We start from the raw sequence: 16,328 nt of genomic DNA, 5'->3' as shown, positions 1-16,328 counted from the left end.
GAATTAGCACTTTCACAATGCAAATAAATTGTTTAAACAGAATGCTAGCCCCACTGGGTGAAAGATATATACAGCAACACCACGCTGTAAACATTGTTTTGAAAACATATATTGTGTTATGCCTTATATGAGGAAGAAGTATGTTTAATTGAAAGAAGCAACAAATATTTACTTAGTAAAAAGTTTTTTCACATATACAAAAAAGTGTATAATAGGAAATCCATTAAAACCAAAACATAATCAAGGCTGTAGGGAAAATATACATTAAAAAAATGGGTTTGGTTTTCCAGATAATGAAAACACTGATGTATTTGTACTGAACTGCCTTAAACAACAACAAAAAATGTTGGAGAAAACATATAATACAGAAAATTGAAAGCATCAATGTCATACATGTTCAAAATGCCACATTGGTAATTTACAAAAGAATCTAGTGTAAAAAAATTACATCTAGACACTCTTCTAATAGTATAAGCATCATATGCAACATTTCAAATCAAACTAATAACTATTCAAATTTAATTCGCTTTCAATTAGAAAAAAGACATGAATAGTATGAAATTGAGCTTTTGAGCAGCACTAACAAAAGTTTTCTCATTAAAAATCCTTTTGTACATATAGAAAAAGTATAAACACATACATTATCTGATACATAGAAAACATTGATTGGAATTTTATGAAGAAGAAACCAAAAACACAGAGGATACTTTTGTTCTAGTTTTTAATCACTCTGAGAGTTTTCACTCAGTTTTCACGCAGAAGGAACATTAACAGATGCAATATTTTCACTCTGAGTTCGTGCTGTTTAATTTTTTTCATTTTGAAAAAATATTCCGTGTAGAATTATCTATCTTACTAAAGGTATAACATTATAAAGATGTATTTCTCTTTTTCTAGACCCATTCCCTTTTTATATCTATATTCCATTAATTTACCCTGTTTTCAGAGGGGAAAACTGATCTAATTAAACATACAACTGTGTCAAAGTAGATTTAATGATTAACACTAAGCAGTTGCCTAGGGAACAAGCACGACAGTCCAAAAAAAATCTAACACTGAAAATGCAACAGGAATAGAAAATAGTGAAAGAGACAGACATATATGTCAATAATTTTATATTGAGATTTTTTTTCAATCATGATAAGCATTTGTCAATTATGGTTCTATCACATTATTCTTTTTATATTCAAAGTATTATGAGCTCAACATTGAATGCTCTACAAATGCCAGTGATTTCACAATCTTAATAATGAATTCTAGAGTCATTCAAGTTAAAACAACAATTTTACATTAAATGGCGGTATATAACAAATTTAGGCTACTGCTGTAGGGGAGAAGTGGTTGTCACAGATTCTGAAGTTAGACTTTGCAGTTAGACTCTTGTGAGTCAATGAGAGTAAAAAAGTTAATGGAATATTTCAAATTATGATTCAATAAGATATAGCATATATTCTATTCATCCTAAGAAATACATATGTATGTGATAATACATATTTATATGCAATATATATACCTATATGCATTTATATATATATGACCAATGCTTATTAATTTCTCAAATTTAGAATTAGGTAATAAGATTCTTGGATTTTATGATTTGAGACAGTATAATTCTATAGGTACAAGATAGGCCTAGGAAAGTATGCTTGCCAATTCTAAACCTAATTCTCACCAACATGTTAATTTGGGGCAAGTTATCCTTAGTCTGATTGTTATGAAGTGAGCGGTTTGCCTCTTACCTTTAAAAGAGGATTAAAATAAGTGCAAAGTGGAAGGTACAAAATTACGTGAGAAAAAGTGCTTATGTAAAGCTAAGGTATGACAAATAGTAAAATTTTTATAGGTAATGTAAGTGGCTTTAAAAACACCACTTTTCATAATTATATATAAATATTGCTAAACAATTTTTTTTTCTATGACAAGAAACCAGACACACAAGAATCTAAAATGTCTTTGGAGGTCTGTAATGGTTAAGGTTTTGCTTTTATCTATCTGCCTTAAGATCATGCTGTCTTAAAGGAGAGACACATACATTCATACACACACGCACATGCACACACTGTAATGACTTATACTTTCTAAACATTTCATTTGGAAGAAATTATCAGATGCATGTGGGTTTTAGTCTCATCTCTGTAAAAATTATAAAACAAAATACAATTTTATAAAAGGATCTTAAGTAATAGGAAAATGCAATGCCTGGCAAAACAAAGAACAGAATTTTCTATTCTATTTTTCAAGAATATTTATATTTCTTGAGCTCCTGTAAAAAAGAAACAAATTCACACATACATATACACCCACCCACATAAATTTATGCACACACACTCACTCCAGAGGTGTATAGCTTATACTCTACTACATTCTTTTTTTTTTCTACTACATTCTTAAGGAGAGACTAGTCATATATACAATTAGAAGAAGAGACCAAGTATACATTAAAATGATTACCTATGGTGTTTTGTGTCCCGATAGTAAGAGATACAAGGCATTGCTGGTAACTTTAATCAATAGTATTTTAATATTAGAAAAGTAAATTACTTTTCCCAGGTTCTTAAGCTATTATTTAGAAAATTCAACAAATTTTCAAGATAATTATATATAGTAAAAAATAGATAATTTAACAATGAAAATGGATGTGTCTACTCATCAGGAACATGGACAACTTTATCAAGTTCTAGTCACCCCTAGATTGAGGCCTGTTTATTTGTTAGTGTACCAAGTCTTCCAAATCTTTGCCATTGCAAACCTCTGAAGAACTAACTCCCTAGCAAGCGCTTTTTTTTTTTTTTTAAAGAAAACTATTGACTCCACTTCTCATAATGAAACAGGACTGATAGCAAAGTCAACAATGTGCAAAGTATGGTGAATGCTATGCAATAATTTAAAATATAAAACCAAGTGATTATATCAAGGTTACCAATTTATATTGAAATGTCAAATCCTGTGTTTTCCAACCAAAAGGAAATTCTAATGAAGAGTGGGTCTAATATTACACCTTGAGATAATCTAATGATTACGAAATCTTACTTTTTAAATATTCAACACCAGAAATCTACACAAAGTAGATTATCTGTACAAAGTATACACAGATAGTTCTAGCTATGACATCCGTAACACAGATGTTTTTGAACCATTAAAGTAAACAAAAAAGTGCTCTCTTCTTAACTGCAAGGAGATGGAATCAAAGTTTCTTATCAAGCTGATAACGATGAAATTCAAGTCCAAGACGCCGACAGAACTGTGGTATAGTACTTGTGCTTATTCTTTCTTTACTTCTTGCCGTTTGTCATAAAGGGCTGAATTGACATGTCTTTTTGGTTCAGGGAAAACGAACCATTCAAATAACATGAATCTCTTGTACCATCAAGATGGCAAGATGGGCTTAGTGAGGTGGGAGTGACATAGACTTTTTAAATACCCTAAACCCTTTTGCTGGCCCAGAATATGATGGTGGTGGTGAAATACTGTGTTTTCTGGTCAGTGCCATTGCCTGTTCATAAGAAGGTAATCCTGTGTCCTCCACGGAAGGTGGCAATGGAGACAAGACGGCTTCCTCAGGTCTTCTGAAAATGATGGAGGGAGTGTGCCTGCCTCTTCTTCTGTAGGTGGCTGAGGACCTAAACAGAGAGACAGCATTTGGGTCTTGAAAAGGCAACATTTTCAGGTTAAGATGGCAATATTCAAAAACCCAGCTGACTATTTTTATAAAAATTGAATCCAATTTATTAATATAACAACAGTTATATAACAGCAGAAAGAGTCTTGGTATAGTGGAAAAGAACTTTGAAGTCAAAAATGGGTATGAAACTGGATCCTGTCATTTCATAGCTATGTAACTAAAGGCAAGTGACCTAATTCAGTTTCCTCCTATGTAAAGTGGGGATAGTAACAGCTACCTCAACAGAGTTGTTTTATGTGGATTGAGAAATGTCATATGTGAAGCAACTAAACGGTGTCTAGACTACTATAATAAGGACTCAAAACATACTAATTCCCTTTTTCTCTCGCTCCTGGATAAAAACTTTCTCAAAGAATGGTGTAAAACCAAATCGAGGCATTGTTGAAAGGCAGCACAACTCCAAGCCAAGGAAACTGATGGCGCAGAGATAATCACAACAGCTGATTCTCCTCTCTCGCCTCCGTTCCCCGCTGCAGTCCTGCTGCCTCCTAAACAGTCCTTCCATCACGTCACTCTTCTCCGCAAAAGCCTAACCTGCAGCCTTCTTTCCACTGAATCGAGTTCTAATCCCTGTGCCCCCTTTTCAAAGCCTCCCTTATGCTGGCCTCATCTTAGTTTTTATAGCTCTCTGCTCTTGCCAAGGTAGCCTCTTTAACAGTCAGTCCTCTATATGTGTAATGTATTCTCTGTCCTGTCTCTGTGCTTGTGCTGGTCTTGTTCCGTTTCTCAGCTTATGTGTTTCCCTCACTCCATTGATCTAAGCCCAGCAATTTATTTTATTTTATTTTTTCATTATTATTTTTTAAAATATTTTACGCTTCACGAATTTGTGTGTCATCCTTGCGCAGGGGCCATGCTAATCTTCTCTGTATTGTTCCAATTTTAGTACATGTGCTGCTGAAGCGAGCGCATAAGCCCAACAATTTAAAAAGATATATTTGGCCTCGTTCAAGTCCTAACATTTTTACAAACCTTTGTCAGCTACATCAGCCAACAAAAATTGAGATGCATCAAGGGTCTAGTGTTTTGAACCTACACTTTTCCTTCTCACTTGCAAATTACAAAATGATAATTTAAACATTAGTAAATTGATCTGTTTAGACTGTAAAGCTGAATGTCTATGAAGTACCTATGCATAAATTAACCTCCTTTAGTTATGGCTAAGACAATAATTAAAATTCATGGGTAATCCCAAATTCTAGTCAGTATTTACAATATTCTTTCCAACAAAAGACAGTTTAGCAGACCCAAAATTTTTCCAAACTAAGTTAGTCAATTTGCACCTTAAAACGCCTTTTCCTTTGGAGGTAATAAAGAGATCTGAAAGTGGAAGGAAGGAGAGAGGAAAACTGTAGAGAGAAGAAAAGGAAAAGATCAGTGTAAATTTAGGAAATGGATAATTAGCCCTTCAGTAGCTGAGAGGTGACAGAGAGCATTACAAATTTACCCAGAGGGCTCAACACAATTCTTCCTCAAGCAGTAATCTGGAATGTTTTTAGGCTAGTCATTTCCCACGTTCATTAGCTTGTAACGAAAAGTTCTATTTGTTTACAGGGAACAGGAAAGAAAGATGTTTTATTTGAACAAATAAATTTTTCCATGTTGACTTTCAAAATTTAAGATATAGAAACAATATAATAATTGTATCAGTCATTAAATACCTGCACAGCCATTCTTTATATACATTTTAAATGACCGAAATCGGAAAGTATGCGTTAATAGCATCTCAAATAAACGAACAACATCATATTATGCCTATTTTACTCCATGTAACATAGAAACTAAGAAAATGATAAGATCTTGTTTCCTTTTTCTTGGCATGTTTTTACAGAGGAATGAGACATACTTTTCTGACAATGATCTTATTTTTCACTCTTTTCTTTCTCAACTATTTCCTCACCCTTCCCCCACTTCCAGACTTGCAAAATATAGAAAGAGAACAAATAATCCTGCTGGAAGAATTTCTTGGGACAATAGATGAAAAGTACTTTAGTAAGTATTTGAAAGTTAATCCCGACGCAGGAGAATGTTTGGTAAACCTAGTCTGAAATGTCCCTTGAAACTCAAAGGGTTGCTGTGAGGATTAAAGTGAGACAAGATGTTAAAATGATCTGTGAACTGTACAGTGTTATACTGTACTAACATTACGTATAATTAACCTTATTTTTAAAATAAGAGATGTCCAGGGTTTTTTAATTTTTAATTTTAATACACAGAAAGCATACATAATAACGGCACCACTTTGCTCTGTCTTTGAATTCTGCTTTTAAACTCACGCAGGGAAGAAGCAAAAAGGTTTTCAGAGGAAAAAAGATATAAGGTAAGACGTTGTAGTGTAGAAAAGCACAAAAATAAAGAACGGGAGGAGAGAGAAGAAAATGTCAAGCATGAGGACACTGAATAATGGCTATGCTGTCATAGACTTTGAGTGAAATTATTAAACGTGAGGGCATACATACATGAACTTTTTCGGAAAAGTGTTGTTAATGGCGTAGAAAAAAAGGAAAGATAAAAGGCAAAAAGAGCGTCCAAAAACAAATTTTGCTTATTTCTTCATTAACCTGTGAGTTTTCAGGACTCCCCCAGTTTGTGGGGAAAGACACACTGAATAAAATTTTAGTCAAAAGTCCTAGAAAATGGAAAGACCTAGCTCATTTCCTGTTTGTTAAATTAAGGGAAATTAATAGAAATCTCCCAGGTTAAAACATACTGGCTTAAGAAAAATTAAACCAATTCTTCCTTACTTTCTCTCACTTTTCAAATTCTTACAGGATTTACAGAGATCTCTGACAAACACCATGCCCACAGGTCACATTAATCCCTCAGAGAGCTCTTAAGGAATTCCAGTTTGGGGACAGAATTACAACTTATGTTGCCCTTGTCCTCGACCCTCTTTGCTGGCACATCTTCTTTCTGCATCCTTACTGTGGGCTCCGTCCTTTCCCTTCTGTTTTTTCATCATACTCAAAACTTGCCTTCTCTCGTGGCTTCAGCTTTTACCCTCCAACAGATGAATCCTAATTCTACACCTCAACTCTCACTTTAACAATATTTAATATGTATAACATAAAATTTGCCATTTTAACTGTTTTTAAGTATACGATTCAGTGGCGTTAATTATATTCACCACCATCGCCACTGTTTCCATAAGCTTCCATCACCCGGTCGCCGTCACATGCTTGTTTGCAGAATTTGAAAGTGTGACTAGGGGTTATCTAAAAGCATCAATTTTGAACAGCCTGTTTAGCACCTGGTGCTTCTTTTGAATAAGGTTATTCTACACTTATTCATCTATACTTACTGAAGAGATAATATATATAATACACAGAATAACAACCTTTTATTCTAATAAGTACATTGATGTTCCAGTATGCAAACAATGATGGCCTTTAGGAATCTTTATGAAGCTTTATTAATGTGCTATTATCCTCGAGTGGTATCCACTTTATTTTATTAATTTTCATTTAATTTAAAATATCAGTAAAAATAGTTGAATTTAAAAGCTAGTTATCTGTTTCTAATTGGGTAGCCACATGGGTAGATCTGATCATGCTGTGACTCAGAGTAAACTATGGGACTTCTTGCCTCTGCAAATAATGTGGAGAACACTGGTGTCTGCCTCCTGCTTAAGAAGGAAATATTGAAAAATCAAGCTGATGTTCATGAATCTCTTGTGTTTTTCTGAAGAACCGTAGAAACAGCATTTTTAAGTTTTTTTAATTGTTAAATTAGGCAACCAAAGAAGTGTCAGAGAAGAGGAGGCTGGGGAGAGACAAGACAACTAAACACAATGTTGTATCTTGACTACATCCTAGAGCGAAGAGAGGACAATAGTGGAAAAACTGATGAAATCTAAGTAAGGTCTGGAGTTTAGTTAATAGTCATGTACTCATTTCGGTTTGTTAGTTTTACAAAGGTACAATGATAACGAAGATGTTAACAGTGAGGGAAACTGTGTGAAAGATATATGAGAACTCTCTGTGCTATCTTTGCAGCTTTCCTGTATATCTAAAATTATTCCAAAATAAAAGTTTATTTTAAAAATAGGCAGCCATTTTTTCATCCATTTAAAAATAACAACACAGAATGTGTATTAGTGAATTAAATATTTTCACTTGGTACTTACCCTGGATGCTGTTGCCTCTTACACTTAGTGATACAAAGATAGTAACCAAGTAATCCAAAAAAAACCAAAAATACTCCAGCAGCAATTAGTCCAGTCAGAAGGCCCATAACATCGATTGTCTCTCTGTTACCACCTTAAGAAAAATCATTAACAAAACATAACTATAACAATTGAAAAGTACAACCTATGATTTTAATACATTTAACCCTGGTTCTAAGTACACTATGAAGCATCTAATAATTAATATTGATTTCTTTAAAAAGTCTTTGTGCTAAAGACATGACCTAAAGAATTTTTTTTTTTTTAGGTGAGGCAACTCTTGGTTGACCTCACAGATTGCAAGGACCTCGTCAACTTACAATCTTATTATTTTTTAATTAAAAATTTTTAAAATATTTTACGTCTACAGCACCTGGTCTTCCTAAGTGGTCTCCCATCCAAGTACTAACCAGGCTCGACCCTGCTTAGTTTCCAAGATCAGATGGGATCAAGCTTGCTCAGGGTAGCATGACGGTAGACCTAAAGGATTTTTAAATGATACTTCCTAAAAACATTACCTATGATTTCGTTTATTTTTTTATAGGTCATATTAAATGGATAATATTCAAGACTAAGTGAGATAAACATAATCTTTGTTCAACTAGACACACTTTGACATTAACTAAGATACATATACTGAGAAACTCTAGAGTAGCTGGGTAATGTAGTCTCCCTATAGCTGGGGCCCTACCTAAGGGGAGTGAAAGAATAGCTGGCAAAAAAACCACCCAACTAAAAGGCATCTAGAGATGATCGATACAGATAAAAGAAAGGCTTGCCTCTCTCTAGAAGTTACTTAATTCTATCTAACAGTCTTAACTTGCCTAGAAGCATAGGTATTGTATTGACTTATAATGGTAAAAAAGACAAAAAAATTAAAATAGTTTACTACCTGAAACCAGTAGAGTCCAACTTTTATTCTATGCAAGTCTTGACTTAGCTGAGCTGTTTAAAGCAGCTTTAAGCCTATTATCTCATTTCCCTAGTATCTCACCAAACTTGATCTTCATTGTGTAAATAGATGAATGTGACCTTCTCTGTTTTAGCTAGCCTAGTGTATAATTGAGAAATCTTCCTTGGATTTACAAGGTGTGTATATTGAGCAACAACCAAACTCAAACAATGAAACTAAAATGTGTTATAAAAGAGAGGGTGTGGGAAAAACATTACATTTGATGAACTCTTGTCTTACCTGATTTTGTTGCTGGTCCTCTAACCGAGTATTCCTGCCAAAATGCCACCTAAGAGAAAGGTAAAATTTCCACTTAGTTTCTTTATTATCATTTCATTTGGTCCCAATGACCTAGACTAAGGGTGGTGAATTCTTGGCATGTGCCACAGGCAGGATACCAGTTCTTTCAAGTTAAAGGGTATGCCTCACCCTAATTAAAGCACTACCACACACCACTGTTTCTCCCAATTCTAGAACTGGTCAAGGGATTATAGCCAGTGCTAGCTCCCTACCACTGTACCCCGCTATTCTCTTTTCACCTGTCCAGAGCTCCCACTCAGGCATCACGGGAAACTATCGCATTAGAGTAGGTGAAAGAATCTAAGGTGGAAGCTGAGGCAGTGGACTCATTATCATATTTGAAAAGGAGCCTGAATTTTTTTTATGCTATGCAAGCTCTCAGTTTGCTAGATTTTATTGAAAGATATTTGTTGATTCTGAAAGACATCCCTGAAACCGTTTGAGTTCAGTATTATTTGAGAGAATGGAAGAGGATTTTAAGGAATCGTGATAAAATTAGAAAATGAGTTTGTGAAAAACAGATAAAATCTCAATAGGCACAATTACAAAGTACAGACTTTGTTTTCTTTCTTTGATGGAGGTGGTAGATATTAGCAGGGAGGCTGGGCACAGTTTTGGAAAAGAAAGAACTAAGTTCCACTAACACCTACAAGTGAAGGATAGATACCTAGAGAGGTTCTTAGTAACCAAAGAGTAAAATGGAACTCTTGAGGAAGGGAAAAAGGAACTGGGGTTATTTAATCTACAAAAGTAAAGAATTTGGTTCACTTAACATTCTACAAGAATATGTCAGATTATAACAAGGACAGTGCTGTCTGTCTGTTTTCTACCTTTTCAAGACTGACAGGATTTGATTATATTTTAAGGGAGAACTTCTAAAAGTTTCTACCTTAAATTACATAGATATGCCAAACATTACTGTTTATACTCCTGAATGCAGGGGCTATATATTTTGTATCTTCAGTCTCTAGCAGAGTACTTGGCTCATAGTAGATTGTCAATACTTAAAATATAAATACGAGAATCAAAAAAAGTTAGGTCTCTGATAGGAAAAATTGCTCTGACTCTTGAATGATTGAAATCTGAGTCAGAGAACTAACTCAGATCACATTCTGAAGTTCAATTCACTCTGCTGCATGATTGCTTTTGAATATAATAAATATTAAACACACAAAATCATAGCATAATCGATAACTTTTTAATTACTGTAAGCCCAGTTAATTAAGTATAAACTAAGTCTAAGTTTAAGGTTAATTAGCATTTTAAGGAAGTAGAAAGAGATAACAGGTATACAGTCCTGATGTTATTTAAAGCATAAAATCTCTAATGACTGAAAGTGCCATTTTCTTAAGTACTATTTAATAAATTTCCAGCCAATTAACAACATCAACCAAATTACCGTTTTATCTTCATCCACAAGAATCTCTCTGGCTTCCTCATAATTACAAAATTCTTCATTGCACTCTCTTTCTAGGTCATTGGGAGTGAAGAGCTCCAAATCGAATCTATTATATAGGAGGTGTCTATGTATGACAGAGTTTGCTTCTTCTTTTGATGTAAAGACTAATAAAGAAATAGAAAGATTTCAAACACTGATTAAAATAAGGAATAAAATTCCTGTTTTAATTGTGAAAAAAGTGAATAATTCTCTTGATGTGGTTAAATTATACCAATTTCTCGTATGTTTTTAAAATCTGACAAAAAGAAATATTACCAGTAAAAATAATTTCTGCTAAATATGAAATACAAATATTAGTATAATTCCAGAAAAGAACTGAGTTGATTATGTCCAAAATTATTAGCATAAGTAAAAATTATTTAAATACCACTTTTGCCTCCAGAAAATTATTTTTCCAACAAATGACAGGTCAGACTATGTATTCTATTTCTATAGGGTTGGTTCTCTATTATCTTGAGTGAGAAATTAGTCTGGTGTAATGGACAGAGCATTGGATTAAGAGTTAGAAGACAGAGATTCTTTGTTTTAATTTGGCTTAGCTATCAGCTGTGTATCCTGGTAAGTCACTTATATCTTAGGGTTACCATTTTCTCATTTGTAAAATTGGGAAATGAACTAAATAATCACTAAGATCTCTTTATGTTTTAAAATTTAAAATTAATAAAAATACATTTATATTAAAATTGTTATATAAAATTTATACTAAAATAAAAATTTAAACCTCTAAGTTAATAAAATTATAAGTTAACTACAAAATTAAAAGACATTTAGTCCCTCCCAGAGGAGTAGCTCCCTCTACCCATTCCCCAAATACATATTTACAATGCTTTACAAGATTCCCTCTATATTTCTAAGAAGGTAAATGGTAAACAAGATAGAGTTAAGCACAGGTTAACACAAAACTAAAATATCCCACCAAACTTTCAACTCATTCTGGTATCACGCAAACAAAGCTAATCTATCACCTTTCCAAACAGGTCTGACTCTTCTAGAGCTGTTTTGTCTAATACAGTAGCCACTAGCCACGTACGGCTGTTGAATACTTGAAATATGGCCAGTCTGGATTGAGATGTGCTGTAAGTGTAAAATACACACAGGATTTCAAAAACCTAGTTTTAAAAATGTGAACTGTCTCAATGTTTTATATTGCTTATATTTGGAAATGATATTTTAGATATACTGGGTTAAATTAAATAATTACTAAATTAATTTCACCTATTTTTACCTTTTTAAATGTAACTATTAGGAAAATTTAAATTATTTATATGGTTCACATTATATTTTTATTGGCCAGCACTATTCTAGTGTATTCATTTTAATATTATAAATAACATATATGGACTATTTGAACCAAGGGGGAAGCTAAAACGGGATCATTGGTGATAATTGTTTTAAGAAATATATTAAGAGACTGCCCAGTGTGATGAATATTTCTGTTCCTTCTTCCCTCGTCTTCTTGAAGATTTTATGCTTTCATCAAATGGCAACAGAAACAGAACGAACATTTTTCCACGTCTCCATCATCTCACGTTGAGATTCTTGCAACGACCCTCTAAGGGGTCTCCTTGCTCACCTACAATCTGTTTTTCACATTCTGTTGTAGCTACACTGGCTTCCAACATGCCTGGTTCTTTCTTGCCTTTGTACTTGCTGTTTCCTCTGAATAGAACTTTCTTCTTTCCGTTTGCTCTCTCATCTCCTGTAGGACTTTGTTCAACATTCCCTTGAACCCGGATCTCCACAGACCGACCTCTGGAACTCCTCATCCCCTGCTAAACTTTGTTTTTCTCTGTAGCACTTCTCACTATCTGGTGTTCTATATGTTTTACTTATTTGTTACCACTCTGTTCCTCTCACTAGGAGGACAGTTCGATTAAGGTACGAATGTTGGTGCCTGACACATAAGAGATACTCAAAAAAATTACTACGTGAATGAATGAACTCAATGTTCCTAGAGTGGGAAGGAACTAAATTCTATCAGTTGAAACAATTCATGGGTATAGTCTTGTGTTACTCAGCTTGGCATAGGTTTAAAATACTAAACCAGTGATGAAGTAACTCATAGTCTGCCTAGCCTAGCTATACTTACTACATGAAATCTAATTTCAGAAAAGAGATTTAGAAATCTGCCTCTGTAATCAGAATTTGCCCAGATCTTTACATCTTATTGGCTAAAAAGCAGTGCCAAATTGCTCATTTTTGGTCTTCTGTTCAAGTAGGTTTTCTGAATTATAAAAATACTCCTGCTCTCCAAATGGCACTTGATAAAGCTACTTTCAACTTGAAAGGAATATAAAAAAGAGAGTCATAAGCATTTTTTTGTTTCTGAAGTGACCTTTATACCAGTAAAAATCTTCACCTCTGTAATTAAACATGCCTTCCAGTGGCTGTTGTTTGCCACTTCCCTGAGTGAAAGTTTTAGTTTGGTCAGAGATTGACCTTAGACCTTCAGTGCCTCACCAGACTTTTTCCTGCCTCCCTTACTATCTTAGGAGAAATATTGTTCTTTGTTGTTTGGGTTCTAAGTAACTCTGAAATTGCTTATAATTGAAAGAAGCAAACTTTCTAGCCTCTGGAGCATCCTCAATGTCCACGAGAGTTCTTACTTTCCCTATTTTCCCTCTGGCCTTTGCGCTTTTGTATCTGCCTCCTTAGATTCTCTTCCCTTCTCTATTCCTCTTGTCTTAGACCACCCCACGTGGCTCTCTGTGCATTTCGCTGTATGAAACCCACCAATCCAAATATTTCATTCTCTTTATCTCTCTTAGCTCATATTTTCTAAAGAAATTCCTTTTAAGTCATTTCAACTCCACCATTGGGCTTTATTAGAATTTAGCTGAAGGTCCCTTATCTTCCTAGTTACTTCTCATATTTCCATTTATTGTATCTCATTTACAGATAGAGAGCATTGTCTTCTGTGCGATACAACTCTCCTGAGACAATTACTGCTACTCACTCTTTGCTCTAGAGCTCTCTGTTCCTACCTCTGTCATAGAGTTTATGGAGATTATCTGTTTACAACCCTGCCGACTGAACCAATGAAGAAGCCCTCCAAGGCAGAGATTACAGACTTTCATTTGTATATCACTAGTACCTAGCATAGGGCCTGCACATAGCATGGGTTAACAAAGTGGTTACTAACTGAATAAGATGGTTTTTAAAATATATACAATTCTTCATTTACATTTCCAACAGATATCACCCGCCTTTTGCACTCAAGTATGATTACTAAATTCCTTCCAGAGTTTATGATGTTATTGAGAGTGTCTTTTATGTCTGTATTGTATGAATAAATAAATACATTCAGAAGTTTTCTGGGGATTAGCATTTGGTCTCACTAAGAATGGATCATCAGTCTTATATTAAGAGTGGACTTACATATACGGTGCAACTCGACAGGTACTAAGGAGAATCTCCTTCCAAAATCTCTCCCTTTCCCACTAGTTAGCCTATCCAATTGCCTAGAATTCTATCATCAGGGTTTGATTCCTCCGGGTTAAGATTATTGCCCTATCTTAAACTACACACACACTCTTAGAAAGTTCAACACACTAAGCTGCATTAATCATTAATAAGTCATCTAGGAGTATTAGAGTAACAGATCCTTCTCAAATGAAAATGAGCTGAGAGTAAGATCTGATCAGAATTAATAAGGGACAGAAATGTGCAGGGAAGTAGATCCAAGGTATTGGCACTGGGTAGGGAAGCACAGTGGCAAAGGTGGGGGAAGGATGATGAGAGCCGAAGCCAATTTTTTTTTCTTTTCTGTTTTTTTTCCTAGAGCAGGCTTTTTAAACGTGGGCAGGAACCAGTCTGTTTACAAGGTGTGGAATTCTAGGTTAGCAAACCCCAAACCTAATCTTCTCACAGCCATCTGACTATATCCATACACTTGAAAATCTAAAAGGATCTCTGAGATGGTGCCACTCCTCACTCTTATCATTTTACAGATGAAGAAACACAAGCAGAAAGGTGTCAAGTAAATTGCCCAGGGTCTCATAACAAGTCCAGACTAGATCTTGGATTCTGTCTTTCCAGGAAGAACGAGAAATTATGCTCATTATAATTACGACATAGCCTCATCTAGAAAAACGGCACTCACTGAATTTTCGAAAGTTGAGATAGGTTCTCCATTCGGTTAACCACAAACTGGGTCTTAAATATATACATTTAATCAAAATAACACAGAAATAAATTTGCACTTAACACAAAATTACCAAATAAACCACAAATTAAACTAACGAATATTTTAGTGTTTCTGTGACTGATGAGGGCATGTAGTCTCAAATACTATACTTTCTCATTTAACATCTATACTATGCGGCTCGGATTTCCAGGATGGTTTTCCTGGAAACTGAAGCAACGCTTACCTTCTTCTCCCGCATGCCTGGACTCCTCGGGACTTCTCGTGCAGTGAGGAAAGGCGAAGGTAGCTGTGAGCAGTTGGCTGAAGAGGGCCAGAAGTGTAAACATAGTCCGGAAACGGTCAAACAAACTAAAACAAAACAACCAACCAACCAAACAAACAAACGAGAACAACAAAAAAAAATAGAAAAACACGTCAAAACGCCCCCTGGCTCTCAGCACTTTGAGTTTCTATGGGAACTGAGTTACCGACCAGCTGTGCTCAAAGTCACGGGGCAACTGAGCCGCGCGCAGTTTCGGTCGTCAGGTTCGTATCCGCGCCCAGAAAGCGGCCCCGAGAGCGCCTGGGGACAAAGACCGCGCCCAGGGACGCTGCTGACCGCTGAGCAGGCACTTGTCGCCAGAGGCGACCCTCTGCCTCGCGTTCAGATTGGACTGGATCCGCGGAGGTACCCGCCCCCCCACCCCCAACAACAACAACAACAACAACAACAACCCACTCCTCGCCGGGACCATGCCGCGGGGCCGCGCACCTGCAGCTCCTGGCGCATGTTCCGGCAGCTCCGGTGGTTCCTGCCGCCGCCAGACCCAAACCTCAGCGACGCTCTGGGCCTCGCTCTCGCAGGGCTGGGGTGGCCCGGCGCTCAGGACGAGGAGGCGCCCAGGGTCCGCGGAGGGGCGCCCTGGTCCGCCCGGGGACACGCGCGACGCGAGTTCCTGCCTTGATCCCAGGAGGCCGCGGAGCAGCTCAGTGGGCAGGGGAGGCGGCGGCTACCTGGGAAGCACCTGGCGCGCGCCTCTTCCCGGGGCCGGCCTACCTGCTGCGGGCGGGCAGTGGGTAGGCGTCTCCAGGGAGCTCGGGCTTCGCCCTCAAAAGCCGCCCAACCTTCCGCCCTGAGCCCTGGGCAAGCCCGGCCGCCTGCCGGTTCTGGCCCCGCCTTGGCGCGCGGGTGGCTGGTTTGGACTCCTTTCTAGACCCGGCGTTTTCTGCCAATTCACGGGAGCGTTTTCAGTTCTCGGCGCTCAGCAGAGGGCCCTCGGCGCGTCGGCGGTTTTCCGCTGTGGCTTCCATTAGGCCAGGGATCTTGTGATTACCTTGGTTTTCAAAGGATGATTCGCAGACGAGAACGAATTATACGTTAGAGAAAATACACTTTATTAGCAATATGAAATGAGAAGTGACGTTAAAATTAATCGATTACACTGGCTCTCAAATTGTGATCCGTCGGATGTGGGACGTCTCCAAGATCCTTTCAAGGGATCTCCGAGGTCAAAACTAGTCCCCTTATGTTAATAACACGTGATTTGCCTTTTTCGTTTTCATTCTCTCGTGTGTATAATGGAAATTTCCAGAGGCCATTTGACATGGTAATGATGTCATCACTCTGCTAACTAATAGAATGCT

General features: G+C 36.4%; 1 protein-coding gene, 1 non-coding gene and 1 pseudogene across 4 annotated transcripts; all 3 read right to left on the bottom strand.

Moving 5' to 3' along the window:
* Nucleotides 1-2,778: 2,778 nt before the first annotated feature.
* Nucleotides 2,779-15,912, bottom strand: PRRG4 (proline rich and Gla domain 4). Of its 3 annotated transcripts, none has more exons than XM_039866551.1 (6): nucleotides 15,742-15,912; nucleotides 14,929-15,053; nucleotides 10,499-10,662; nucleotides 9,040-9,088; nucleotides 7,809-7,941; nucleotides 2,779-3,620 (listed from the first exon to the last, which is right to left on the bottom strand). In XM_039866551.1, exons 2-6 carry the CDS (start codon nucleotides 15,029-15,031, stop codon nucleotides 3,386-3,388), a joined length of 684 nt encoding a protein of 227 aa, XP_039722485.1. In that variant the 5' UTR covers nucleotides 15,032-15,053; nucleotides 15,742-15,912; the 3' UTR covers nucleotides 2,779-3,385. The 3 variants fall into 3 exon arrangements, with proteins under 3 accessions (XP_039722485.1, XP_039722474.1, XP_039722465.1); XM_039866540.1 differs by having other exon boundaries at nucleotides 15,699-15,884; XM_039866531.1 differs by having other exon boundaries at nucleotides 15,457-15,883.
* LOC120610707 (U6 spliceosomal RNA) lies at nucleotides 4,486-4,592 on the bottom strand. Its single transcript, XR_005654985.1, has one exon. It is a non-coding gene; the product is annotated as a U6 spliceosomal RNA (small nuclear RNA).
* LOC120609952 (uncharacterized) lies at nucleotides 8,209-8,327 on the bottom strand (annotated as a pseudogene).
* Nucleotides 15,913-16,328: the final 416 nt, after the last annotated feature.

This window comes from Pteropus medius, unplaced genomic scaffold (assembly GCF_902729225.1).
Source record: "Pteropus medius unplaced genomic scaffold, Ma_sr-lr_union100, whole genome shotgun sequence".
Classification (NCBI taxonomy): Eukaryota; Metazoa; Chordata; class Mammalia; order Chiroptera; family Pteropodidae; genus Pteropus; species Pteropus medius.
Note: the sequence above shows the minus strand (reverse complement) of the source record. Positions and strands in the feature narration are given on the sequence as shown.

Excerpts from the sequence above, each read along its gene's own strand:
- PRRG4 (XM_039866551.1), bottom strand. The coding sequence starts at position 15,031 with ATGTTTACACTTCTGGCCCTCTTCAGCCAACTGCTCACAGCTACCTTC. Across the intron at positions 10,663-14,928 it reads CAGGCATGCGGGAGAAGAAG|TCTTTACATCAAAAGAAGAA; the intron begins GTAAGCGTTGCT and ends TTTCTTTATTAG. Across the intron at positions 7,942-9,039 it reads AGGACCAGCAACAAAATCAG|GTGGTAACAGAGAGACAATC; the intron begins GTAAGACAAGAG and ends ATTTTTCTTAAG.